Genomic DNA, 27,509 nt, shown 5'->3' with positions numbered 1-27,509 from the left:
CCAGCCTGCAAACAGCCATTAGCCCCTCACCCAGGCTGGCCACACCCTCATGGGGTGAGGGTCCTTGCTGGGGGGTTTGGCCAGCCTGCAAATAGCCATCAGCCCCTCACCAAGGCTGGCCACACGCTCATGGGGTGAGGGTCCCTGCTAGGGGGGCTTGGCCAGCCTGCAAACTGCCATCACCCACTCAGCCAGACTGGCCAGACACCCCAGCAGGACACCCCCCCCCCCACCCTGAAGGGGGTGTGGGCAGCCTGAAAACAGCCCTCAACCCCACACCCAGGCTGGCCAGGCACCCCAGTGGGGACTGCCACACAAGGTGCTGTGGCCAGCCTGCAAACAGCCATCAGCCCCTCACCCAGGCTGGCCAGGCACTCCTATATAATAAAAGGGTAATATGCAAATTGACCCTAACAGCAGAACAACTGGGAATGACTGGTCACTATGACACACACTGACCACCAGGGGGCAGATGCTCAATGCAGGAGCTGTCCCCTGGTCAGTGAGCTCCCACAGGGGGAGCTCTGCTCAGCCACAAGCCAGGCTGCCGGCTACCAATACAGCGGTGGTGATGGGAGCCTCTCTAGCCTCCTCAGCAGCGCTAAAGATGTCCGACTGCAGCTTAGGCCTGCTCCCCGCTGGCAAGTGGACATCCCCCGAGGGCTGCCGGGCTGCCAGAGGGATGTCTGCCAGCTTAGGCCCAATCCCCCCGGGGAGCGAGCCTAAACCAGCAGGTGGTCATCCCCCGAGGGGTCCCAGACTGCGAGATGGCACAGGCTGGGCTGAGGGACCCCCTCGAGTGCACAAATTTTTGTGCACTGGGCCTCTAATTATGTATATAAAACACTCAGCATATAATAGGTGACCAATAAGTGCTAATTTAAAAAAAAAAAAAAAGATTCCTCTTGCTATAGCTCTCCTCCCTTGCCCTTTTCAGCCATGTTTCTTGAAAAATGACTTTTACTATTTGGTAATTTCCCCTTTGCACTGCAACTCAGTACAATCTGGCTTTTATTCCTGACATTGCTCACCAAAAATCTCCTAAAACAAACTAGATGTGTTAATAGAGCTTCAAGTCATTTCTTAATCTTTTGTGTATATAGTCAGTTAATAAATTTCTCCTGGTTTCCATGACACCAGAGTCTTCCCAATTTTCTTAATTCTCATTCCTTTTTATTCTTCTTTGCTGCCTAAATTCTTTGAGTAGTATCTGTCTTCAACTTTTGAGTGTCTGGAAAATGCATGATTCTTTCTTATGAGATTGGAGTTAGAATTCTGGCTCTCCTACTTACCAAACTGAGTTCCCAAGTTATTTAACTCACCTGAGCCTCCATAGTCTCAACTATGAAAAGGTGGCTCCTCTCCTCGACAAACATCTTAAATGGAGTCATTGTACACTGAACCTGACCTTCTCTTTGGCGTAATGGACTAGTAGGCATAAACTGGAATTCCAGGCTGGAAACCCATTTCATAGCATAAGTATATCAAAACTCAAACAAATCATATACTCTCCATATTTATTAACAGTATAAAACTAACAATATGAGCTGTAATATACATGTTCCTTTGAGGTATTTTTCTTCATGGTCTGGACTGGCTGTTTCTTAGACTCTTAGTTTAATGAAGTTTGGAAAGAATATGCCATCTTTTCCTGGTAATCTTCCCAAGATATTAATCCTTACTCCAGAGACCTTTGAACTGCATTGAAAATTAATGTCATCTGCCACAAAGGAAAAAAATAGTTCAATGATGTTCAGGTAAATGCCTCTCAAAGTTTTTCAAAGCTAAATGTTGGACAGTTTCAATTATGTCTTACTTTTCCATTTTTATAAAAATATACTTTGTTGAGCTCTTGAGAAATTTCTAACAATACAACCAGGTTTGCAGGAGAAACTTCTAGATCCACTCACTCTGCAATGTCAATCAGTTTCAGTGATGCTTTTTACAGTAATACAAATGCCTTCAAAATACTGAATGAGGCAGTTTCCTCCAAATTCCTAGTGTCAGGCTTCACTTACAATTTTCACAATATCCAAAACACTTCCAAAATTCCTTTTTGATCCATCCTGCTTGATTGCTTTGACCTTTAAAAATTTCACAATAAAAATACCTTAGTATGCAACAACTTATTTGATCTGTTGGCTAAAGTCAATGAGATGCTTTGTGGAGATAAATGGAGAGGAAGCAAAACAAATGTCAGGATAATGCTGCTTAAGAATTCGGAGACGGCTTGAAGCATTGGCCAAACCCAGCTGTTATCAATTTTTTAAATGCCATTATTTCTTGCCCTGTGGAACAAAGTAGAGTGATGCCATTATTTCTTGCCCTGTGGAATGAAGTAGAGTGAAAATCAAAGCTTGAGGATTGCTTCTTCAAAAGACATTAGTTCATTAATTAAAGGGGACTGCTTTGGATTCTTGGCAAAATAAAAGGTAAGGCACTGGTTTTAATTTGCAGTCAACTGTAATATGTGATTCCTTCTACCCAACTGCACAGTCGATACTTAAAAATTATCTCAAAAAGTAACAGGCCTTGCCCTAACCGGTTTGGCTCAGTGGATAGAGCATCGGCCTGTGGACTGAAAGGTCCCAGGTTCGATTCCAGTCAAGGGCATGTACCTTGGTTGCAGGCACATCCCCAGTAGATGTGTAGGAGGCAGCTAATCGATGTTTCTAACTCTCTATTCCTCTCCCTTCCTCTCTGTAAAAAAAAAAATCAATATATATTAAAGAAAAGAAAAAAAAGTAACAGGCCTCTCTGCATTTTAATTAAATTTTCTGGAAAATTCTTCAGTGCTTCATTAGCACTTGTAGCTTCCACCAGATGTTATGCTAACAAGTTCTCACTGTTATAAAAACAAACAAAAGCTGTTTAATGTGCAGCATTCTCATCTGATGAAATCTGTATCCCCTTGTTTCTAACCAAAGGTCCTAGAGTTCAGGCCCTTCTTACTCTTACCGAGTTAGTACAACAGTGGCTTTGAAACCAGTCTAAACAAAATCACCCGAATTCAATTTCTAATCCACCTCCAGCATCTTCCCAAGGTATGCAACTGTCCTTTGAGCCATCACTCTACCTTGCAGAATCCCTCCAACATAGCGCTCAACGAATGTCATTACCATTTTATTTTTACACAGGTCTGCTCTATTGCATCCTGAGTCACTACTGGGCAAAGCCTATTTCTTACTGGTCTTTGGTCTATCAGTTAGCATACAGAAGGTACTCAACCTGTTTCCTGTGTTGGACTGGATATAAGCCCAGCTCTCATATCAGCTTTCAGATACCTTAAGAATTCTCTCTTTGAAAACCAACATTTTCTAATCTCGTATTATCAAATAATGTGAAAAAACACTGCAAATTTTGATGAAAAACAATACCTGATTTTTTTTTCTTTGAAGCTAGTACACTAGGAAAATCGAGCCTTAATGACTTATAGTGGTCCTATGAACACTAATTTATCATACTTTTTATAGCTGTCTTCAGTAGCTACTGAAACCTGCTCCAGCCTTCACTGTTTTTTAGGTTTTCTGTCACCCACACCTACTAGCTTTTATATCTAATTTACCTGTCTACACCAATTCCTCTCACACCTCGAAATTTTGCTTTTCATAGGCTAGAAAGCTAAAATAATCAAGCTTGTTAAAATGTTTATGGCAGGAAGAAATACGCCCTGAGTGAGAAATTATGTACCCATGTTCAAAAAACACAAGGATCTTCTCCTAGCTGGTTTGGCTCAGTGAACAGAGTGTTGGCCTGTGGATTGAAGGGTCCCAGGCTCAATTACACTTAAGGGCACATGCCTGGATTGCGGGCTCGATCCCCAGTAGAGGGCGTGCAAGAGGCAGCTGATCAATGATTCTCATCATTGATGTTTCTCTCTCCGCTCCCTCTCCATTCCTCTGAAATCAATAAAATTTTTTTAAAAATACTGTTTAAAAAAACATAAGGATCTTATGACATCCATTTTATCTGTTCAAGGTCATCATTACTCTGGCTCTAATTTTTATCAGAAAAATGTCACACAGAATTAGCACTGTGTATCACTTAAATTTGCATTCTCAATTAAAATCCAGCCTAGTTTACTAATTTAAAACTCTCCCCACTTTAAAGTTCTCTTCTGTGATTCAGTTCACATTAGAAAGTTATGAGTCATGTACAGTCACTTAAAAAGCTAAAGCTATTTTAAACTATCTTATACATTTATAGCAGATCAAAAGCATAATATGCAATGTGACATAAAATATTAAATATTTAAAATTACAAAATAAAAATATCCCAAGATTGATGTGTAAATTTTTCTTAAATTCCAAAATGTAACTAATATGGACTAAAGCTCAATACTAAATAATCCACGTTTCATATTCTATCAAAAATACATCCTCTGGCCCTAACCAGTTTGGCTCAGTGCATAGAGCGTCGGCCTACGAACTGAAAGGTCCCAGGTTCAATTCCGGCCAAGGGCATGTACCTTGGTTGTAGACACATCCCCAGTTGGGGGTGTGCAGGAGGCAGCTGATCGATGTTTCTCTCTCATTGATGTTTCTGACTCTCTATGTCTCTCCCTTTCTCTCTGTAAAAAAATCAATAAAATATATTTAAAAAAAAAAAAAATACATCCTCTGGCCGAAACCGGTTTGGTTCAGTAGGTAGAGCTTCGGCCTGTGGACTGAAAGGTCCCAGGTTTGATTCCGGTCAAGGGCATGTACCTTGGTTGCGGGCATATCCCCAGTAGGAGATGTGCAGGAGGCAGCTGATCGATGTTTCTCTCTCATCGATGTTTCTAACTCTCTATCTCTCTCACTTCCTCTCTGTAAAAAAATCAATAAAATATATTAAAAAAAAATACATCCTCTGCTTTTAGTACTCTATATATAATGGAGATAACAGAAAATAGGCATCACAAAGATTTAGACAATTAAGGTAAGCTCAGAGTGACTTTTAATATGCCAAACAATGTTAATAATACACAAGTCAAACAGACAAGTGCAAACAAGTCTTAAACCAAAATCAATAGGAAAATAAACAATAAACAAATTTTTTTTCAATATCTGTTAGCCAGTACTATTATTAGTCAAGTGGCTAATCACAGATAAAATATATTTTATGAAAAGCTTGGAATAGTCAGAAGTCATTCTGGCATTTCAAACAGCTATGTACAGTATCACCAAGATTAGTTTATATACACCAATATTGAAGAGAAACTGGGCAAAACAGTTAAAAACAGACTAACAATACAATCAAGTACAAAACTTGGGTGGCGAGAGGAAAGATTTTTAAAAATTCAGGGAAGGGCATTATCAGGAAAAATTACAAAACCAGCAAGAATTATACTACATTAATACAGCATTATGGGGGGAAAGGGTGCATTTCTCCAATGCACTAGCTTCAAAGTTCAAAGGGGAAAAAAGGCAAATAAGCTGCTTTTCATCAAGAGCAGCTATGTATTTCACATAATTGTTTTCAAAAGAAAGCCTATAAACAATGATTGTTTAATGCTACAATTTTACAGCAAAGACAAAACTAAAATAGCAGCAAATTCACAAGGCAATACTTCCACAGAATTATTCCATGGTTCATACAGTGCCCAAAAGTGCTCCCAGTTGGATATACAAATATAATTCACAATTAAAAAACAAAAAAGAAATATAAGACTGACACACAGGTACATTGAAGGCTGAGTAGTAACTGATTCTCTATTTCCCTTTTCGAAGGGAGAATGTTTGTAATAAAGCCCTTGGTCCTTTTTTACAAGTCACTACAGGGAAGGATACCTTTTATCACAATGGAACAGCAAACTATCAGCAGCACACCACCACAGTGGTTCACCCTGGAAAGGCTGATGCAACATCCAACAGTGACTGACATCCTAGAGAAGACAAACTGATAAACTAAAAAATGAAAGCCTGATAGAGCACTGGTCAAAATACAGCTTTTAACTGTAATTCAAAATAAAAGTCCTAAAAAGTATTTCAGTAAAACTACTGACACCGATTTTAAGTAATTGCAAACTGGATTTTAGCAGTGATTTCAACCTAGCTTTAACTTCCTTTTGTCACAGTTTTTTTAGGGAGGTGGGAAATAAGTAGTTCAGTATATGGTAAGGCTGACAGAGCGATTCATTTTCTTTCCAATAAGTCGAGATGTTCTATTACTCTGGGTGGTGGACCTAGTGGCCATCCGGTCAGTGAAGAGTGCTCTTTCCTCAGCTGCAGCTTTTGCCATCTGGGCTTTCTTGAGTTCTCTACAAACACAAAAATAGAAAACAAGACTTTTCACCTACTGTGTTAATCCTAGGAAGGGATCCTAAGAGGCCAAACACAAACTATATTATCAGCTGGAAGATCTTTGCATGTCATCATTATTCTAACATGCAACTGAGAAGAGGAAAAATACAGTATGAAACTTTAGCTTCCTCTCAAACAACTTAAATTTACAAAATAATCTTATTTTGTGCTATCAAATACAAAGTAATAAAGACATTACTAATGACTTCTTTTTTATGGTGTGTTTTTAATGTCTTTACTGATTTCAGAGAAAGGGAGAAATAGAAACATTGATCAGCTGCCTCCTGCACACCCCCCTAAAGGGGGTTGAGCCCACAACCTGGATATGTGCCCTAACCAGTGACGTCCTGGTGCATGGAACGAAGCTTAACCAACTGATTCACACCAGCTGGGCATGACTGGGATTATTTTTGTTTCGTTTAAATATTTATTTTTGAAAGTATTACATATGCCCTCTTTTTCCTCCCATCAACCCCCTCCAACGCCCCCCTCATCCTCCATCCCAAGCCCTCACCACCTACTGCCTGCATCCATGGGTTATGCATATTTGCATACAAAGTCTTTGGTTGATTACCTCCCACCCACTCACCCTCCCCCACCTTCCCTCCATGACTGGGTTTTAATAAAAACTTCAAATAGAACTCTAATCTGTAATTGTGAAATATCTTTACATAACAGAGATGAAAGCAAAACTCTTCCTATTTGTGTGAATAATTATATCTAACAAACTAGTGACAAATAAACCTTTTCATATTTCAAGTCAGACTAGCTTAGAATCAAAATGGTAGCAATAAAGCAAATGAATCAGAATTATCATTCCAATCAGTTTTGAAATGTCAAAGGTCATTCACATCAAATATAAGAATCACCTTCTAACCTAATTGACATTAATTTAATAAAGATTAGTACAACGGAAAGTTTCAAGGAATGTTCATTGATACTGAGACTTTGGGGGGGTATAGGCTCACTTAGCTTTTGCTATGATTTGAGGCTTGGGGATTATCATCACTTGCAAATATATGCTAGTCTTAAAAACTTGAAGCCCAATAATTTCAAAGTCTAGACACAACACAAATTTATAGGTCAAGTACTAATTTAAGGCAGAAGCCCCCCAACTTTTAACTGTATAACATGCCAAACCACTATATTTGTCACTGACAGAAAGCCTTTATCATCTTATTAAATTTGTGAATGAACACAAAAAAGTAAAAACAAAACAAAAAAACCCTCACTTACTTCTGCAAAAGTGAATTTTTGAACTTTTCTGCATTCAATTCTATTCGTAATTGTTCTGCGCTTTTTCTAGAAGCAGACAGCAATATTGAATGCTTTACCAGTGCCGCTGCTGAAGGTCTTCTCTCTGGATCTGGATGAATCATAACCTTGAAAGAGAAGTAAAATTAAGGTAAAAACATGTGATTTAATAAAATGTTAAACCATGTCAATAAAGTGCTTCATATAAAAAATACTCACTTTTAGCAATTCTGTAAATTCTTGGGAAAGCACTTGTGGAATCCGTGGTAATCTACCCTGTCTGATTTCATGCCACTGGTCTCCATTTCTGGGGAGAGGTTCAGCACCAGCAGCACATACCACTGTGAGGGCAAGGGCAAAAATATCTGCTTTTGGTAGATGGGAATAGTTCTGTAAAATAAAATAAAAAAAATTTTAAGGAAATATAAAAATGCTCAAAATAAAGTAAGATTATTCCTCATAATGATTTAGGTGAAAAACAGGACTAAATTAAAATGTTCAATGCCACATTTAAGTTTAGGACCTATTCAGAGAAAAAGTAAATTTGGGGGATTTATTCTAATTACAAAGTAATATACACTCTGAGGTGGAGGGGTTGGTAAAAACATTTCTAAAAGTGAATGTCTCCTGTCATTAGCCCAATTCAAATCTCAGAAGAAACTCCTATCCCTCTAGGACAGCAGTTCTCAACCTGTGGGTCGCGACCCCTTTCGTGGTCGAACGACCCTTTCACAGGGGTCACCTAAGACCATCCTGCATATCATATATTTACATTAGGATTCATAACAGTAGCAACATTGCAGTTATGAAGTAGCAACGAAAATAATTTTATGGTTGGATCACAACATGAGGAACTGTATTTAAAGGGCCAGAAGGTTGAGAACCACTGCTCTAGGAGCATTCATATGAAAACACAAAACATACATACATGAAGTTACAAATACACATAAGACACAAATATACATAAAAAGAACAATGATCATAATTTCATAATTTATTTGTTCTACTTCCAGTCAAAACTCTTATTGAGAAATATTTCATCACACTTTTGAAACTGTACTATTAACTATTAGCCTTAATTTACTTAATCATTCCTGTGCTGCTATTTATTTTGCATTGTTCTTGGTTTGTCTGAATAGGAATATTCCTGTAGGAGACTCTCAGAAATGGAAATTCTGAATGAAAAGGTACTTGACTTTTAAATGTTGATAAATACTAATATTCAGCTCTCCAAAAATGCTGTGCCATTTTAAAGTTCCACCAGTAGGGTATGGAAACTTCTCTTTCACCACAACTCTACCATATTGAATATTATAAACTTGCCTTTACTGACTTGCTAATAGACTTTCTATTTTGTCATTGCTATTCTACTAGTTACTAGCTTAAAATTTTAATACATCTGCATTTATATTCATTCTTCCAGCAAATGGTGTTGCAAAACAAATGGCATTATTAAAGGAGAAAAATTACCTCCTGTAAAACTTCATTTGCAAGAAAACGACTATCACCCTCTTCAACTTGTGGACTAGAGATTCTTGTTACGTGCCCAAGATCACCTAGAAGTATTGAAATGAAATACAGCCAAGAGTTAAAACACAACAGCTCCTCTTTTTATTTTATAGTAATAATCTGGTTATCTTTCTTTCTTACCTATTTTAAAGATAACTTTGTTAGATATCCATTCATCTTCATCTCCATCTTCAGAGGCAGCATTTGGGATTGAGGTTCGAGATATGAAAATATTACCTGTCAAACAGTTATTTATATAAGCCACATGAACAATTAATAGTATAACCAAAGTTCACAAACAAGCATACATCAGAAATCATCCAGAAAGCTTTTAAATATATAGATTCTTATATGTTCTACCCCAAACACTATGAAGTAACAGTGTCAAATGGTAACTGGGACTTTATTTTCTAGGAATATACTTTCTGGCCTAGTTCTGATCCTGAACACTTAGAAACCACTATAATTAGTCCCTTCACATCTACACATGGATCTTCAGCAGTTTTATTGTTTTACTTTTTAAAAATATATTTACTGATTTTTTTACAGAGAGGAAGGGCAAGAGATAGAGAGTTAGAAACATCGATCAGCTGCCTTCTGCACACCCCCTACTGGGGATGTGCCTGCAACCAAGGTACATCCCCTTGATCAGAACCTAGGACCCCTCAGCCCAACAGGCCGAAGCTCTATCCGCTGAGCCAAACCGGTTAGGGCGATCTTCAGCAATTTTAATTATTGGAAACCATACAAATGGCAATAACATAATAATTTGTAATACTGCCAAAGCACAAATTTTAAACTCATGCTAAAAGGCCGGTATGAAAAGAATGAGTCACGTATCTATTGAGTTTGGTTGACTCCACAGCATCTTTACCCAATGTAGCTTTGTGGGGTTCACTGTCTCAGCTAAACAAACACTTTTTTACCTTCAAATTTGAACAAGCTCATGATTAACATAAATTTTAGCAACAGATCCCATTTTAATAGTTTTATCAATATAGTACTGAACTTATAAATGTTATAGTCACTGGAGTCTTCTTTCCAGTTTTGCTTTATTTATAGGACAACTTATTTGTGGCGGTATTTGTGAATTTGAAATTTTAAAACTTATTTTCAACTTTTGTACTTACAACATAAGGATCTACTATATTTGACACAATACAAGATGAGTGAGTATAGGCAAATCTTACTAATTCACATTTATTGCCTTCAGCCCAAATATATTTTTTTTAATTTTTTTTATATATTTTATTGATTTTTTACAGAGAGGAAGGGAGAGGGATAGAGAGTTAGAAACATCAATGAGAGAGAAACATCAATCAGTTGCCTCCTGCACATTCCCTACTGGGGATGTGCCTGCAACCAAGGTACACGCCCCTGACCAGAATCGAACCTGGGACCCTTGAGTCCGCAGGCTGACGCTCTATCCACTGAGCCAAACCGGTTAGGGCATATTTTCTTTTTTAAAATAAATATTTTAGTGCATTGTTAATGTACAGGCAAATTCTTCACATACTCTTATTAAAACAAATTGTGGCCCTGACTAGTGGTTAGAGAATCAGCCTGCACATTGAAAGGTCGTGGGTTTGATTTCCCTGTCAAGGGCACGTACCTGAATTGTTAGTTCAATCCCTAGCCCAAGTTGAGGTTCATATGGGAGGCAACCAATTGATGTCTCTCTCTCACATCCATGTTTCTCACTGTCTGTCTCTCTCTGTTTCACACCAGATCCCACTCTCTCTCTAAAAAAAAAAAAAAAAGACAATGGAAAAAATATCCTCAGGTGAGGATTAAAAAAAAAAAATTGTGTAAAACAAATTCCCATTGATCATACACATTTCCATAGGGTAAAAAAAAAAAAACATATTAAATTCAACTTAAAAACACCTACCCTAAAATGTTTAACATGAATCCATCAACCTTTTAGTTATAATTTCAAAATTATAGGAAATATAAGGGGAGAAAGTAATAAATTAAATGTTACAAGGAAGCAACCAAATCCAGAAGGAAGAACATCTTGCAAGACAAGGTCTATACTATTATTTTTAGAAGTAGAAGGTAAAACCTAAAAGACAATGGATATAACCAGATGTAATACATGTTCCTGAAAAAATAGTAGTTTGGACTAATCAACTATTAAGAACTTGGGTGAAGACTTTCTCCAGAAGGCTCTCAAGGAAGCCCCAGCAACCTCAGGGGCTGCAGAGCAAATTGCCTTGGGCCTATTACTGATCTACCGAGGCTCTGAGCTGGTGGAAGCCAAGCTAACCTTTGTATAAAACCTGACTCCTCACACATGCACTCAGGCTCAGTAAAGACAGTCACAAACTGCAGACTGCTTGGTAGCTCCAGACAGGTAGCCCAAACCCAGTCACAGGCAGCGTCTGACATCCACCTGCACTGAAGTTCCTCCCAAGTGGACCCCGAACCAACACAACCAGTGGTGGGCTTTAGACTACACCAGAGCATGACCCAACTAGCCACAGAAGTGGCACACCCAAAGGGAGATCCTGACAGGCATCAGACCCTGCTGGGGCCAATTCTGGTGGGAGAAAAGGGGGGGAGGAGGAGGCGGCGGCATGGTACTGTAGCTTCCACACAACAGCTCACACACTGTGGTTGGGGATTGACCCCCAATCCTCACAGCCAGCCAGCCTGAGGGCATTCAAGACTCAACTACAACAGGAAGGCTTGCATAATCCACACAAGAGACATTCCTGGAGCACCTAGTTCAGGTGACAAGATTGTGCCACTGAGCCCCACAAGACACCTACTACATAAAGACCATTATAAACAAGACTGGGAAACACAGCAGATCTACCTAATACACAGAGACAAACAAAAAATAAATAAAAAAAAAACATGCCCCAAATGAAAAAACAACAATCATCCCTCCAAAGAATAACTAAATAAAATGGAAGCAACCAAGATACCCAATGCAGAGTTCAAAACAATGGTTATAAGGATGCTCAAGGAATGAACGATCGGTGAGAACTTAGATAGTAAGCATTAAAAAAGACAGAGCCCTCGCCGGTTTGGCTCAATGGACTGAAGGGTGCCAGCTTCGATTCCGGTCAAGGGCATGTATCTTGGTTGAGGGCACATCCCCAGTTGGGGTGTGCAGGAGGCAGCTGACTGATGTTTCTCTCTCATCGATGTTTCTAGCTCTCTATCCCTCTCCCTTCCTCTCTGTAAAAAGTCAATAAAGAATATATTTTTTAAAAAAAGATACTACAGCCCTAACTGGTTTGGCTCAGTGGATTAAGCGTCAGTCTGCAGACTCAAGGGTCCCAGGTTCGATTCTGGTCAAGGGCATGTACCTTGGTTGCAGGCACATAACCAGTAGGGAGTGTGCAGGAGGCAGCTGATCGATATTTCTCTCTCATCGATGTTTCTAATTCTCTATCCCTCTCCCTTCCTCTCTGTAAAAAATCAATAAAATATATTTAAAAAAAAAAAAAGATATACAAAAGCTCTGGCTGGTGTGGTTCAGTTGGTTTAGTGTGGTCCCATTCACTGAGAGGATGCAGTTAGATTCCCGGTCTGGGCACACACCCAGGTTGCAGGCTTGATTCCCAGTAGGGGGCATGCAGGAGCAGACAACAGAGGTTTCTCTCTCAAGCACCCTCTCCTTTCACTCTCTCAAATCAATAAAAACATTTTTTAAATATTTAAAAAAGAAAAAAGACACTACAAAAAAAAAACCATACGCCAATATCCCTGGTGAATATAGATGCAAAAAATCCTCAAGAAAATATTACCAAACCAAATCCAGCAATAATACATTAAGCCCTAACTGGTTTGGCTCAGTGGATAGAGCGAACTGACAGGTTTGATTCCGGTCAAGGGTATGTACCTTGGCTGCGGGCACATACCCAGTAGAGAGTGTGTAGGAGGCAGCTGATCGATGTTTCTAACGCTCTATCCCTCTCCCTTCCTGTCTGTAAAAAAATCAATAAGATATATATTTTTTAAAATATATATCTTATTGATCTTTCACAGAGAGGAAGGGAGAGAGATAGACAGTTAGAAACATCAATGAGAGAGAAACATCCATCAGCTGCCTCCTGCACACCACCCACTGGGATGTGCCCTCAACCAAAGTACATGCCCTTGATTGGAATAGAACCTGGGACCCCTGAGTCCGCAGGCCGATGCTCTATCCACTGAGCCAAACCAGCCAGGGCAATAAAATATATTTTTTAAAAATATAATACATTTTAAAAAATCATACACCATGATCAAGTGGGATTTATTCCTGGGGTGCAAAAAATATCTGCAAATCAATAAACATGATACACCACATAACAACACGAAGGATAAAAATCAAAGAATCATTATCATTAGATGCAGGAAAAGCATTTGACAAAATCTAGCACCCATTTATGATAAAAACTTTGAGCATAACAGAAATACAGGGAGCATACTGCAACATACTAAAGGCCATCTATGACAAACCCACAGCCAACATCACACTCAACTGGCAAAAAACTAAAAGCATTTCTCTTAAGATGAGGAACAAGATGGGGATGTCCACTTTTACCACTCGTTTAACATAGTACTTGGAAGTCCTAGCCACAACAATCAGACAAGAAGAAATAAAAAGCATCCAAATTGGAAAGGAAGAAATGAAACTGTCATTATTTACAGATAACATGATACTGTATATAGAGTAACCTAAAGATTCCACCAGCAAACTACTAGAATTGATAGAGTAGCAGGATATAAAATTATATCCAGAAATTGTGGGGGTTTTTTAATTGATTTCAGAGAGGAAGTGAGAGGGAGAGATAGAAACATCAATGAGAGAGAATCATTGATCGGCTGCCTCCTGTACGACCCCTACAGGGGATTGAGCCCACAACTGGGGCATGTGCCCTTGATCAGAATCGAACCCGGGACCGTTCAGTCCACAGGCCAACGCTCTATCCACTGAGCCAAACCAGCTAGGGCTGGTTTAAGAAAACAATTCCATTTACCACTACATCAAAAAATAAGGTACTGCCTTAGCTGGTTGCTGTGGTTAGAGCTCAGCCCATGGACTGAAGGGTCTTGGGTTTGATACCAGTTAAGCACATGTACCTGATCTTGGGCCCAGGAGCGTGCAGGAGGCAACCAATCGATGTTTCTCTCACATCAATGGTTTCTCTTTTCCTCCCCCTCCCTTCCACTTTCTAAAATAAGTCAAATGGAAATGCTTACAGCTCTTTTTGAATTTGTCTAGCAGGTCTTCTGGTTTGTACCAGAAGGCCCTCAAAAAAAAAAAAAAAAAAAAAAAAAAAAAAAAGGTCGAGAGAAACTAAGATGGCAGCATAGATAAACACCGGGAAATTGCTGCTTCCCACAACAATTGAAAAACACGTCAAAAACACAAAATGGACATCATCCAGAACTACAGGAAGGATGGCTGAGTGTAAATTCTACAACTAGAAGGAAAGAAAAGCACGCTGAGAGCCAGAGGAGCTGCGGAAGTAAAGTGCAGAGGTAGGGGGCTCGCGCGTGGAAAAGGGCTGGCACCTGAGGACGCAGCTGTCTTTTTGAACCCGGAGGGAGTCACAAGCCCCCGACGGCTCTGAACTCCGGTTCCTCCGGTTCCGGGAAGTCTCTGGGGACCCAGGACTCATACGGGGAGAAACTGGACTGTTTGGCAGCAGGCGAACTTGAGGGCGGCTTTCCCTCAGAGGTGCTTGCAGCCGTTACCGGGACACTGAGACTCGTGACTCCTTAGGGCAGGGCTGAGGCTCCGCCATAGCTGCTTGCTCCGCCCTTTGATTCCTTGAGCCCCCGCCCCACCCAGGCTGCGGCAGAGGCTTTTGCATATGAATGCCCCGGCCCTTTGTAACCTGTAAATACCTAACTGCAGCCTGGCCAGACAGACCCAGAACTTCCAAGAGAAGGCCCAAGGCCCCACAGCAGCTTGCATTGCTTCACAGCTGAGCCTCATCAGGGCCAAAAAAAGGAAGGGGAATCTGCAGTTCTCTTCGTAGTTCCTGCTGTGTAACCTCAGGCAGAGGCTAAATTAGCACCTCCTTAGATCCAAGAGCCACTGTACCCAGTGGTCAGAGGGGAACCATCCAGATCACAACTCCTCAGATCCATAAGGGACACACTCAGGGTGCAGACTCAGTGAGCACCAAAGCCCCACTGAAGCAAGTCTTGCCCCAGAAGGGTGTCTCCAGCACAGAAGTTCTCCCACTGCAGACACAGCTGATTCTCACTGCCAATTGGCCTGGAGGTCAATTCCTCCCAGTGATCCTACAACAACCAAGGCATAGCTACCTCAGGTAATTGGGGAGGCTGAGCCACTGGGCCCTACAGGACACCTAGCACACAAAGCCACTCTATCAACACAGGGAAGCAGCCAAAATGCGGAGACAAAGAAACAGTTCACAAATGGCAGAAATGGAGGAAAGCAAACGACTGGATATAGAGTTCAAGGCCACGTTTATAAGGTTTTTCAAGAATTTTATGGAAACTGCCGATAAATTTAATGAGTCCCTCAATAAGTATAGTGAGACCCTGGAGGACATGAAAAAGGACCAACTAGAAATTAAGCATACACTGACTGAAATAAAGAATAATTTACAGAGATCCAACAGCAGACAAGAGGATCCCAAGAATCAAGTCAAAGATCTGAAATACAAAGAAACAAAAAATACCCAACCGAAAAAGGAAAAAAGAAAAGAGATTCCAAAAATATGAAGATAGTGTAAGGAGCCTCTGGGACAACTTCAAGCATACCAACATCAGAATTATAGGGGTACCAGAAGAAGAGAGAGGGCAAGATATTGAAAACCTATTTGAAGAAATAATGACAGAAAACCTCCCCTACCTGGTGAAAGAAATGGACTTACAAGTCCAGGAAGCACAGAGAACCCCAAACAAAAGGAATCCAAAGAGGACCACACCAAGACACATCATAATTAAAATGCCAAGAGCAAAAGACAAAGAGAGAATCCTAAAAGCAGCAAGAGAAAAACAGTCAGTTACCTACAAGGGAGTACCCATACGACTGTCAGCTGATTTCTCAACAGAAACCATGCAGGCCAGAAGGGAGTGGCAAGAAATATTCAAAGTGATGAATAGCATGAACCTGCAACCAAGATTACTTTATCCAGCAAAGCTATCATTCAAAATAGAAGGTCAGAGAAAGAGCTTCACGGATAAGAAAAAGCTAAAGGAGTTCATCACCACCAAACCAGCATTATATGAAATGCTGAAAGGTATTCTTTAAGAAGAGGAAGAAGAAAAAGGAACTCCTACCATTTGCCACAACATGGATGGAACTGGAGAGCGGATAAATACCACATGATCTCACTCATTTGTGGAATATAATGAACAACATAAACTGATGAACAAGGACTGATCCAGAGAAGCAGAGGCATTGATTGGACTGTCGGGCTTTGGAGGGAGGGTAGGGGAGGATGGGGGTAAGGGGGAAAGATCAACCAAAGGACTTACATGCAGGCATATAGGCCTAACCAATGGACACGGACAACGGGGGTGGTGGGGGGGGGGTAACGTGGGGACAAGGACACATATGTAATATCTTAATCAATAAAAAATATATTAAAAAAAAAAAAAAAAGTCAATGGAGCCCAGTGGGAGTGGCTGACCATCAATCTATGAACTAGGAGGTCACGGTTTGATTCTCAGTCAGGGCCTTGATCCCCAGTGTGTGGCATGCAGGAAGCAGCCGATTAATGATTCTCTCTCATCATTGATGTTTCTATCTCTCTCTCCCTCTCCCTTCCTCTCTGAAATTAAAAAAAAAATGTATTTTTTTTTTAAAAGTCAATGGAAAAAATATCTTCAGGTGAGGATTAACCAAACCAAACCAAACCAAACCAACAATAAAAATAAGTTGCCCAAAGGTCTTTAAAAATAACAATAAAAAAAACACATCTGTTTTCATACTGTTTAACAACATCATTTATTCTCTATAATCCTATAGAACACAGGTCAGAGGACGTGTAATACTTACTAGGCTTTATATCCATGTGAACCAAAGACATTGAATGAATATACCTCAAGCCTCGGCCAACTTGCAAAAGGAGATCCTTCAGCTCTGCTTCTATAAAGTAACGCATGCTTCTATAGTTTATACTTATGGCATCAGCCAAACTTCCACCTAACAAACACACACAAAAAAAAATTAGCATTTTCTTTTTTCAGAAATATTATTTTTCTTGTATCTTTTCTCAATGACCACAGACTTAACCAAGAAAATGACATTTTATAGGACCTATTCCCTTCAATCTGCTTGTGAAATAAAAATTTTATTTATTCTTTCTATAGTTAATACACTCACATGGGTACAAAATATAATGTAGAGTCTCTGGGATATCCATATACCCCAGCAACCCACCTGGTTCTTTTCCCCCAGAATAAATCAATGTTATTATATGCATTCTTTTTAACTCTTTTTTATACAAGTGATATTTTCACTATTTTAAAAAATATTTTTATTGACTTCAGAGAGGGAGAGGGAGAGAGATAGGAACATCAATGGTGAGAGAGAATCATTGAATGGGTGCCTCCTGCACGCTCCCTACTGGGGATTGAGCCCACAACCCAGGCATGTGCCCCAACCAGGAATCCAACCGTGACCTCCTGGTTCATAGGTCAACACTCAACCACTGAGTCACCAAGGCCGGGCATATTTTCTTTATCTTGAAGATAGTTCTTCATCACCAATACAAGACATTCCCTTTACAGTGTTTCTATCAAATCCACTGTATAACTGAATGGTAATGCATTAACCAATCCCCTATTTGGTGGACATTTTTAAACAGTTTCTAAGCCTTTGCTAATATATATACTATGGTCTAAGGCAGGGGTGGGCAAACTTTTTGACTCGAGGGCCACAATGGGTTCTTAAACTGGACTGGAGGGCCGGAACAAAAGCATGGATGGAGTGTTTGTGTGAACTAATATAAATTCAAAGTAAACATCATTACATAAAAGGGTACGGTCTTTTTTTTTTTTTAGTTTTATTCATTTCAAACGGGCCGGATCCAGCCCGCGGGCCATAGTTTGCCCACGGCTGGTCTAAGGAATAATTCTGTACATTGAGCATTTCATACATATTTAGTGTATCTCCTAGAAACCTATTGTTGGGTCAAAGGGTATGTACAATGTAAAATATACATGCATAGTATGTGTGTGTAATACTATTTTATTACATATAGATTAAGTTTCTGTAGCCAATAAGGCCATTTCTGTTTAATCTCTGCAAAAGAACTTAAGATTGGTATTCATACCATCAGTGCCAAGACTTGATTGCCTCTGAAAGTTAACAAAAAGAAGTAACAGGATCTGGCTGGGTAGTTCAATTGGTTAAAGTGTCCTCCAGATATGCCAAGGTTTCAGGTTCGAACCAATGAGTGTATAAATAAGTGGAACAACAAATCGATGTTTCTCTCTCTCCCCCGCTCCCCTTCTCTCTAAAATCAATAAATAAAAATTAAAAAGAAATAGTGCACTCAATTTCTGATTTCAAAATGGCTAGTACTTAAAGTCTATAAGCAGCTGCCTATGTGAATGGGGTGATTACATGTGCATGTAAGTGTACGTACACACACACACACACACACACACACACACACACACACACACACACTGTCCCCATAGAGAGAGCTGTACCAATTTATACTCTCATCATTAATGTATGAGAATACCTGTTTTCCCACACCCTTGATAACAATCTATAAGTTTTATAGGTAAAAACCAGTACCTTGGGCCCTGCTGATGTGGCTCTCAACAGTTGTGCATCGACCTATGAACCAGGGGGTCACGGTTCAATTCCTGGTCAGGGCACATCAATCAGTCGCCTCTGTATACTCCCCAAGGGATCAAACCTGCAACCCAGGGATGTGCCCTGGCTGGGAATCAAACTGGCAACCTTTTTAGTGCACAGGACGATGCTCAACCAACTGTTGAGCCACTCTGGCCTGGCCCACCACTTCTTTTTAAAGTTTAATCAGAAATAATAAAATCAAAGCCAGGATAATAATATCAGAAGTCAACGAAGTATTAGGAAAGGAAGCTGCACAATTTGAACAAGAATGAATAACAAATGGCAAATTTGTTTTTTAAATAAAAATAAACCACACTTGAATATCTTAGGCTTAAGTGGGTTCTCCATACTTAACCTGCACAAGTCTTGAACTGCAGGGCAAAAAGGGATTCTAAAAGGGAACAGGTCAATAAACCTGTCAGACAAGGGGACTTGAAGTCCTAGATCAAGTTTAATAAGAACGAGTATGGCTTCTTTTTAGTGGGTATAGCAACTATAGCTAAACCAGTTCTTTTTATCTCATTGCCAAAAGGGCAAGAGAGGTGAGAAGAGCAAAACATTCATCTGATTTTTAGGTTCTCTTCCCCTATCTGGCAACATTTTTATACACTTATTTCAGTCTATCACTACACTAAAGACAACAGACTTAAAATGCAAATGACTCTGAGATAATAAGGAAGCTTAGTCACTGATAAAGGATATCAGTTAATCAACATGTACAAATCAATGATAACAGAATCCTTTCCCTGTGAAACCGTGTTTTCTGAAGATCAGGCTTATTACTATTCAAAGCTTTTCGAAAGTAGAGGGAGGAATAAGTGGAAAAGAAAAACAAGAGATAAGAAAAGCTCACAAATGTATCAGGATAGTCTTAGTTTCTTTCATCTAAGCAGAATAAACAACTATACAAAAAGGCATCCCTGTGCCACACAGGCCTACTTACTTTTTAAAAACTTATTATTCTTGAAAGTTTTATACTGCCCCAAAATAATAAACTGTTTCAAAAGATTATTTTATAACCTAACTTTATAATAGGACAAGGTCTTCGTCCCCACATCTGAATTATACAACCATGTAATTTCCTAGGTTGTTACAAATTTGTGATCCCTAGACTACCACTGAAATACGTAAGGGAACCAACCACATCAAAAAGGTGACAGAAAAAAAAGTGACAGGAAGGAAGAACTTAATAGGAGACAGTGGCTAGCAAATATGGAGTGGAAAAGACATTATGGTTGAGTTGTACTATATCAAATGTAGTAACTGAAAAATAAAGGTTAAGAAACAAATCATGGAAGACATACACATAAAAATTTTTGTTGTTGTTAATCCTCACCTGAGGTTATTTTTTCAATTTATTTCTAGAGCGTAGAAGGCAGGCAGGAGGGGGAGAGAGAGGAAAACATCTATTGGTTACGTCCCTACCTGGGCCGGTGAACCTGCAACTGAGATATGTGCCCTAGACCTTCAGTTGGAAGGCTGAAGCTCTAATTCAGGGCTTGCTTGCATTCATGCATGCATTCATTCATTCATTTAAGAGTGGAAGAGGCATGTAAGGATGGGGGAGGGGGGGGCAGAGAGAGATGGGAGAGACATTTGGTTGCCTCCTGCACGCACCCAGGCGGGAAATCAAGCCTGCAACTAAGGTACATGCCCTTGACAGGAATCGAACAAAGAACCCTTCAGTCCACAGGCTGACACTCTAACCCAGCGGTTCTCAACCTGTGGGTAGCGAGCCCTTTGGGGGTCGAACGACCCTTTCACAGCGGTCGCCTAAGACCTTCGGAAAACATATATAATTACATATTGTTTTTGTGATTAATCACTATGCTTTAATTATGTTCAATTTGTAACAATGAACATACATCCTGCATATCAGATATTTACATTACAATTCATAACAGTAGCAAAATAACAGTTATGAAGTAGCAACGAAAATAATTTTATGGTTGGGGGTCACCACAACATGAGGAACTGTATTAAAGGGTTGCGGCATTAGGAAGGTTGAGAACCACTGCTCTAACCAGTGAGCAACCAGTTAGGGTGCTACATAAATATTTTGATGTATAGTATATAGATAAAACATTTCAAAAGATTTGTGAAGCAAACTAGTAGCAATGATATATACTGAGCACTCAGTTCTTTCAAATATAGAGAACTAATAAATAATGAGAAATGAGGTATGTTAACAGGTCTTTTACTTCTGTTTTGTTCAGTTTTTAAAGATGGAAAACCTGGATCCACTACTATGCCACTTATTCACAAGCTATGAGATGGCTGGTCTTGTTTAAGGAAAAAAATGAGAATCAACAATAATAATAATATACAAATAAATCTTTGCTACCACCTCAAGTATTCAATAAATTCGAATATTCATAGTATACATAAATAAAAATCCATTATATGTATGTAAAGATTTAGATATTTAATAACAAATGTCATAACCACCAGAATTGAGGTTGACTGTGGTAAAGGTTTAACGAAAAAGACCCAAGGTGGTCCTTGAAGGACTTGCTGAAATGGAAAGCTATACACAGTTCCAAAGTTGAACCTCTATACATGCTTATTTTGTCTGTCTTCAGAGAAAAGAGGGAGAGAACAACTTAAAAGAAAAAAATCTTACTTGATTCTAGTGGTAAACAAGGTTTGATAGATGGGAGTGGGGGCAAGATTACAGAATGCCTTGAACAAATGGCTGAATTTAAACCAATGGAGAGTTAGTCGTAAGTAGCCAACATCAGTTTCAGCAGTTCCCATAATGAAATGGAAAAGGAGGGCTAGATACAAGGAACCTGTTCTATTTACTACACCCCACACACACTATGCTAGGTGCAGGGAAGACCAGAAGTTATATGGCAACACCAGTGTCCTCTCAAGAAGATCAGTTTAATTTGAGTAATGGGCACATAAATAATTTGCACTGTTCAACTACTGAGGTTATGAGGTAGAAGGGTTTCCGATCTTTATTTAACATCAGGTAGGTATTACTTGCCCTTGAAATTCATGTTAGGCTTCGGATCTTTGATTTTTGTTAAGAGATAAAAGAGACATACACATTAGATAAAAATAAGTATTCCCTCAGTGTTCATTCATTTGAGCTCACAAGTTTACAAGGGAACCATTGTTACTCACCATTACAATACTCATTCTGTATAAGCATATGATCATCTTCTGCCCATGCAGAGAAATATCGAACTACATGAGAATGTTGTCCAAGTACTGCATGAGCATATACTTCTCTCAAAGCGTTCTGCCTAGGAGAAATCAGAGATTAAGAGAATAAACCATTTTCACTCAAGTATAAACTGAATTTATCTGAAACTTCATAAAACAAACTTGACTTCTGTATCTATCATTATGCTGAAAAACTTGAGAGTTAAGACTGTGCAGATTTTCCAAAGGCTTCCATTAAAAAATGGCAGTTAGAAAGTAAGAACCTTACTGGACCTAGAAATCAGGAAAGATTAAACTCCCATGTGAATTAATGGATGCTACTAGAAATAAGAAATTTAAGTTAGGTCCGACTACTCTTATTATTTTACCAAGTCCAATAAGAACTAATGGTACAAAATGAAAAGGATCTGAGTATATCATAACTTCTCAAAAGTTAGAGAATTAACACCACAGGGAACAAAAGATCAAAGACATAATTTTTAATACATACTCATCAACAGAGCCGGCCAATGGCTTTTTTGATCGCTTAATGGCATAAATGCACCCATCCAGCCTCTTCACACATTTAAACACAGAACCAAATTCTCCAGAGCCAATTTTCTCTAGCTCATGAAATTCTGTTGTATACCGTGACTTCATATTGCTTTCAGTAATTGTAATTCTCTGTAATAAAAGGTGTATACATATGTATAATACAAAGATATAAAAATGATTCTTTTGCTGTGGAGATAGCATAATGTGTGAAATTTTAAAATTATATCATAATTTGTTAAGAAATAGAAAATCATTTTAGAAACAAAAAAATTAGAAGCTATTTACTTTAGCAGGTCTTGTTTCATCTTCAAACTCATAATCACTGGCTTCCATGTCTTCACCACAGGAACTGAAAAATATATATTTTTTCATCAACATATCTGAAAGACACATCAGCTAGAGATCCAAAACTTTATCTGATAGGCAGGTGCATGGTAAAATTTTAATGAGTAAAAACAGAAAAGCATTTAATTTTGTAATCACAAGATAAAAGTCAGCTGATGAAAATTTGATCGCTGCTGAGATATGTTCATTAACCAGAACATCAAAATTAAAGCCTTTCTAAATCAACTCTCTCTGCCTGCCTCATTTTGACACCAGTGGATTTCCTACAAGTTATCTAGACTTTTTATTCCTTCATTTCTCATGGCATTCCTTTTCCACAGCTGATTACTTCCCACCTATCTCTGCTCAGAATTAGGTGTTAGGAATAGAAAAAATTTCAAAGCATAAACTTCCATGTCATTTAGTTAAAAATTAAATTTAATAAGTATACCAAACCAATCTTGGGTGGTTGGGGAACCAAACTATTGAATAATAACTTACTCATTCCAGTATGTTCTCTTTCTTCTACGACACTGTCCTGAGGAATGAAGTAACAAAGAATCTGGAGTAAAGGGATTAATATTCACTTGAGGAGTCTGTCGAATGTCAAATTCTCTTTTTCCTGATTTATCTGTATCCATGAATAGAGAACCACTTCTGATTTTAACAGAGCTGGAATCGATTCCTCGAGCTTTGGAGAGCAAACTCTAAGAGAGGAAAAATAAAGTTTTTAGGATCCAAGTCCTATAGGTCAAAGTGACACACAAGCCTTTATTTCAAGCAAAATAAAGTGGTTAACTTCCGAGTCCTTAGAAGGATACTAACCACCTTTTCTAAACGATAGCCAAGAAAATAGGTCTAGGGCCCCTAAAGTGTATGAATGCATTATTAAAATTAAGTTCATTAGACCCTTTCGAAGAACAGAACCCTAAAAATAGAAAGCGGCGGGGAGCTAGCTCCTCTCCCCTCTCGCACCCTCCACCTAAATGGGGCTTGGAAAGCCACCTCCGCCGGCTCCTCCCCTCGCTTCCAGGCGGATCTCGCCTCAAAAAGCTCAAAAGCACACACCTTCCTGGGGGACCGAAACTTACTCCAGAACCTACCTCTCCCATATTACTCTGACAGATGCAATACTTGCCTTAATTTCGGGAAGTGTCCGTTTTAAAGTCTGCTGCTACTTCTAAAGGCCTAGAAGCGGTAATCGGCACATTTCCTGAGCACTTAAACAAGGGTTGAACGCCGACTTCACGTTCATCACCAACCACATGAACGCGTAAGGGTCCAAGCAACCATCCCAATGCTGGCTTTTAACAGCTGCGTGTTCCTAACCACCGCATTTAGGGTGACCCAAGTTGGCCACTACAAACCCAACGGCGTAAACACACGCTTCCTCCACCAAAGTCCAGAAAGAGGCTCCCAGGCTACCCGGCCCGCAAGGCCAGCCTGTTCGTCCCGCTCCACGCGCAGTCTCTCTCCCTCACACTTCCCCCCGTTAAGGCGCCAGGACGCCAAATCATAAGCGAACGACCATCATTTTAACCGAACCCTGGCGTGCGCCGCCCAAATTACAGGACCGATCACGGCGCTTTTTTAAAGGCACCAGATGGCAGCGGCAGCCGGGAGTGTCAGGTGGCGGGGCCAGCATCCTTCCAAACCACTTTATCGGCGCCGCACCCCCGGCGGACACGCTCGGGGCAGCCCCCATCCGGCGGGCGGTTAATCGTGAGCCACCTGGACGGCACCGATCGGCCCCTTTGAAAAGATGAAGTTCCAGACGAGGCCCACTGTTCAGTTATATAATCTTAACGGACTCTTTTTGGGCAGGGCCAAAAAAAAAAAAAAGAAAAGAAAAGGCTGCCAACTTTTTTGTTGTGGCGCAGGAGAGCGAGCGGGCGAGCGGGGGGTGCGGCCGGGCGGTTATGTAACCGAACCCGGGCAGCGCCGCGCTCCACTCCCGGCGCCTCCGCCTTTTTAAAAGGCCGGCCCAGCGCGGGCTCGGGCCGCCCGGGCCGCCGCGTCCTCACCTTGGGGGTGTGCGGCGTGTCAAAGAGCCGCAGCTTGCGGAAGGTCTTGTGCGGCGGGGTGCCCGGGTGCTCCCGCAGAGGCGAGCAGGGAACCTCGCCGGCCCGGCGCTCCCCGTAACCGCGCGGGGACGCGTCCTCCGGGCCCCCGAAGCGCACCGGCGAGAACGAGCTGCCCAGGAAGTAGGCGGCCGCCGGCGACTTGACCGGCGACGAGGAGCCGAAGCCCTCCTCCTCCCACGAGTCGCCCTCGGCCCCGCCGCCGGACGCGTCCGCGCCGGGGGAGGCGCCCGGCAGCACCATGTCCTCTTCCAGCTCCCGGGGGCTGCAGGGGGGCGGGCTGGGCGAGCGGCGGCCCTCGGGCCCGGGCTCTGGGGGGCTCCGCGCGGGCGGCAGCGGCGAGTCGGGCTCCTGAAAGGCCGAGTCCTCCCCGGTGCTATGGCCGCTGCCCTCCTCCTCCTCCTCTTCCTCCTCCTCCTCACAGTCGCTGCAGGGCGAGAAGATGAGCTTCTGCCGCAAGGTGCAGGAGGCCCCGGCGCGGCGGGGCGGCGGCGGCCGCTGCCCGCTCAGGAAGCTCATCGCGCCCCCGGGGCCGGGACGGAGAACCCGAGGACCGGGACTCGCGGAGTCCAGGGCACAGCCTGCCCAGGGGGCGGGTCTGCCACGTGCGACGGGGCGCGTCCGGAGGCCGCGGCGGCGGCGGGGCTGCGCGGCGGTGGGCTGCGGCTCCGGGGCGCTCGGGGCTGCGGGAGGCGGTGGGGGCCGCGGCGGCGGCGGCGTGGACTGTCCGGCAGAGGTGGGGCGGCCCGAGCGCCCAGGCTGAGGTCTCCGCAAGTCCAGCCGCGGGTTCGGGCTCCGCGGCTTCCCGCGACCGTTAGCCACGTGACTGCCCAGCCCACCAATCCCCGCCCAGCCCCGGGTTTAAAAAAAAGAAGGGCGCGACGTGGCCCGCGGGGGCGGGACTAGCTACGTGATTTTGGCGCCAACCCGCTGGCTCCGCCCCGGCTCGGCGCAGGGCCCGTCCTGGGCGGTGCTGCCCACGAGCCTATGAGCGAGCCGGGCGGCCAGGGAGCTGGCCTGGCCACGCCCACACGGGGCGCGCTGGCGGGGAGGGGGCGGCACCTCTGGGAGTGGCGGGTGGGGCGGGGCCCCGCTGGGCCGAGGCGGACGCTGGCCGGAACTCGCCCTCCTCGCGGCCCCTGCGGCGCTCTCTGCGGGGTCTGAAGGGGGGCCGAGCGCCTGGGCGCGCCTCGGGGTCCCGCAGGTCGGAGCGCGCGCGGAGCAGTCGGGGCGCCCCCAGGCAGGGCGCGGCTGTGGGCAGTCACGTTCCCGGCGGAGGTCAGAGCCGGAAATGGCTCCAGCCTCAGGGCTCTTCCTCAGTGTTGGCGCTGATTGCTTTAGGCCCGACCCCGAAACCAGCAAGAAGACGGAAGCGCGCGTTTCCGAGGCGAGGTCACCGCCTTGGGGGCGGGCTCTGGACCTCAGCTTTGGACCCCAGGGTGGCTATTAGGGCGGCGGGTGCCTGCAGCGAGGCCAGTGCCCCGCCGGCTGCGGACCCCCCTGCCGCGCACCCAGACTTGTGCAGAGTAAACACACACCCCCCAGGCGGCCCCAGCGCGAAAGCCCGGGCCCGGCCCGCGGCCATGGGGTTTGTTTGCCAGCACGTGGACAAGTCTTGGCAAAACGGACTGGCCCGGCTCGCTGCAGACTTAAATGCCACCTGGAGGGGGGAAATTGCACTGCTACTCCATCAAAATGAGACTCCATCCGAACATTATTGTCGCGTGGACACATTTCTTAATTTTTCAGTTGTACATAACTCCATGGTGAATATCATTCCTCCTGGTGGTGTTTTCTCTGTGCTGTGTGTGTGTGTGTGTGTGTGTGTGTGTGTGTGTGTGTGTGTGTTCTTTAGGATATAGTAATTAGAGGTGAGAATTGCTGAAACAAATGATATAAATGCCAAATTGCCTTCCAGGAAAAAAAAAAATACAACAATTTACGTTCTAAATAGCAGTTGATTCGAGTACACTTTTCGTGCTCTGGCTCCTGTGGGTCAGTGGGTTGAGCATCATCCTGTGCACAGAAAGATTGCGAGTTCGATTCTCACATGGATGTTTCTCTCCCTCTCTAAAATCAATAAAAACATTTTAAAAAAAAAGAATACACTTCATGAATTTTGGACATCAGTGGGCATTTAGAGTTTGTTGTGTAGTTTTGTTTTGATTGGTGATTTCTATTGTTTGTTTTCCTTATTGTAGCACTTTATGAATATTAACACTTTGCCGTATATGTAGTTTGAACACTTTTCAAAGGCTGAACTCAAGCTGGATTTTTAATATATGTATTATATGTAATTGATATTAGAGAGGAAAGGTGAGGGAGAGAAATACAGCAACATCAATGATGAGAATCATCGATCCCGCCTCCTGCACGCCCCCCACTGGGGATGGAGCCTGCCACCCGGGCACGTGGGCCGACTGGGAATAGGACGGTGACCTCCTGGTTCCTAGGTCCGCCCTCAACCACTGAGTCACAACAGCTGGGCTCAAGCTGGATTTTTAATAATGGAAACGCATTTTAGTACTTAGCATGTGGGGAATTCCCTGA

The 27,509-nt window shown here is 42.1% G+C and overlaps 1 protein-coding gene and 1 non-coding gene across 11 annotated transcripts; one reads left to right on the top strand and one right to left on the bottom strand.

Annotated features, from left to right (window-relative positions):
* Nucleotides 1-1,500: 1,500 nt before the first annotated feature.
* WEE1 (WEE1 G2 checkpoint kinase) lies at nt 1,501-25,794 on the bottom strand. Of its 10 annotated transcripts, none has more exons than XR_004970410.1 (13): nt 24,903-25,791; nt 23,380-23,585; nt 22,840-22,903; nt 22,511-22,683; nt 21,979-22,100; nt 17,032-17,178; nt 9,189-9,284; nt 9,009-9,094; nt 7,758-7,928; nt 7,521-7,666; nt 6,153-6,241; nt 5,772-5,866; nt 1,504-2,326 (listed from the first exon to the last, which is right to left on the bottom strand). XR_004970410.1 is itself a non-coding variant. In XM_036325342.1 (12 exons), exons 1-12 carry the CDS (start codon nt 25,476-25,478, stop codon nt 1,605-1,607), a joined length of 1,992 nt encoding a protein of 663 aa, XP_036181235.1. In that variant the 5' UTR covers nt 25,479-25,792; the 3' UTR covers nt 1,501-1,604. The 10 variants fall into 10 exon arrangements, 6 of the variants coding, with proteins under 6 accessions (XP_036181235.1, XP_036181241.1, XP_036181238.1 ...); XR_004970411.1 differs by having other exon boundaries at nt 1,504-2,288; XR_004970408.1 differs by lacking the exon at nt 5,772-5,866 and having other exon boundaries at nt 1,587-1,720; nt 1,817-2,288.
* Nucleotides 14,240-14,302, top strand: LOC118665544. Its single transcript, XR_004970655.1, has one exon. It is a non-coding gene; the product is annotated as a U7 small nuclear RNA (small nuclear RNA).
* Nucleotides 25,795-27,509: the final 1,715 nt, after the last annotated feature.

The sequence above is a fragment of the Myotis myotis genome, unplaced genomic scaffold (genome assembly GCF_014108235.1).
Source record: "Myotis myotis isolate mMyoMyo1 unplaced genomic scaffold, mMyoMyo1.p scaffold_m19_p_10, whole genome shotgun sequence".
Lineage (NCBI taxonomy): Eukaryota > Metazoa > Chordata > Mammalia > Chiroptera > Vespertilionidae > Myotis > Myotis myotis.
Note: the sequence above shows the minus strand (reverse complement) of the source record. Positions and strands in the feature narration are given on the sequence as shown.

Bases quoted from the DNA above. Each gene is read 5' to 3' on its own strand.
- WEE1 (XM_036325342.1), bottom strand. From the start codon at position 25,478: ATGAGCTTCCTGAGCGGGCAGCGGCCGCCGCCGCCCCGCCGCGCCGGG. The intron at 7,667-7,757 runs GTGAGTATTTTT...TTCTCTTTCAAG, and splicing joins AATTTACAGAATTGCTAAAA to GTTATGATTCATCCAGATCC. The intron at 1,721-6,152 runs GTAATAGAACAT...CCTTTGTGGCAG, and splicing joins CACTAGGTCCACCACCCAGA to ATGACATTAATTTTCAATGC.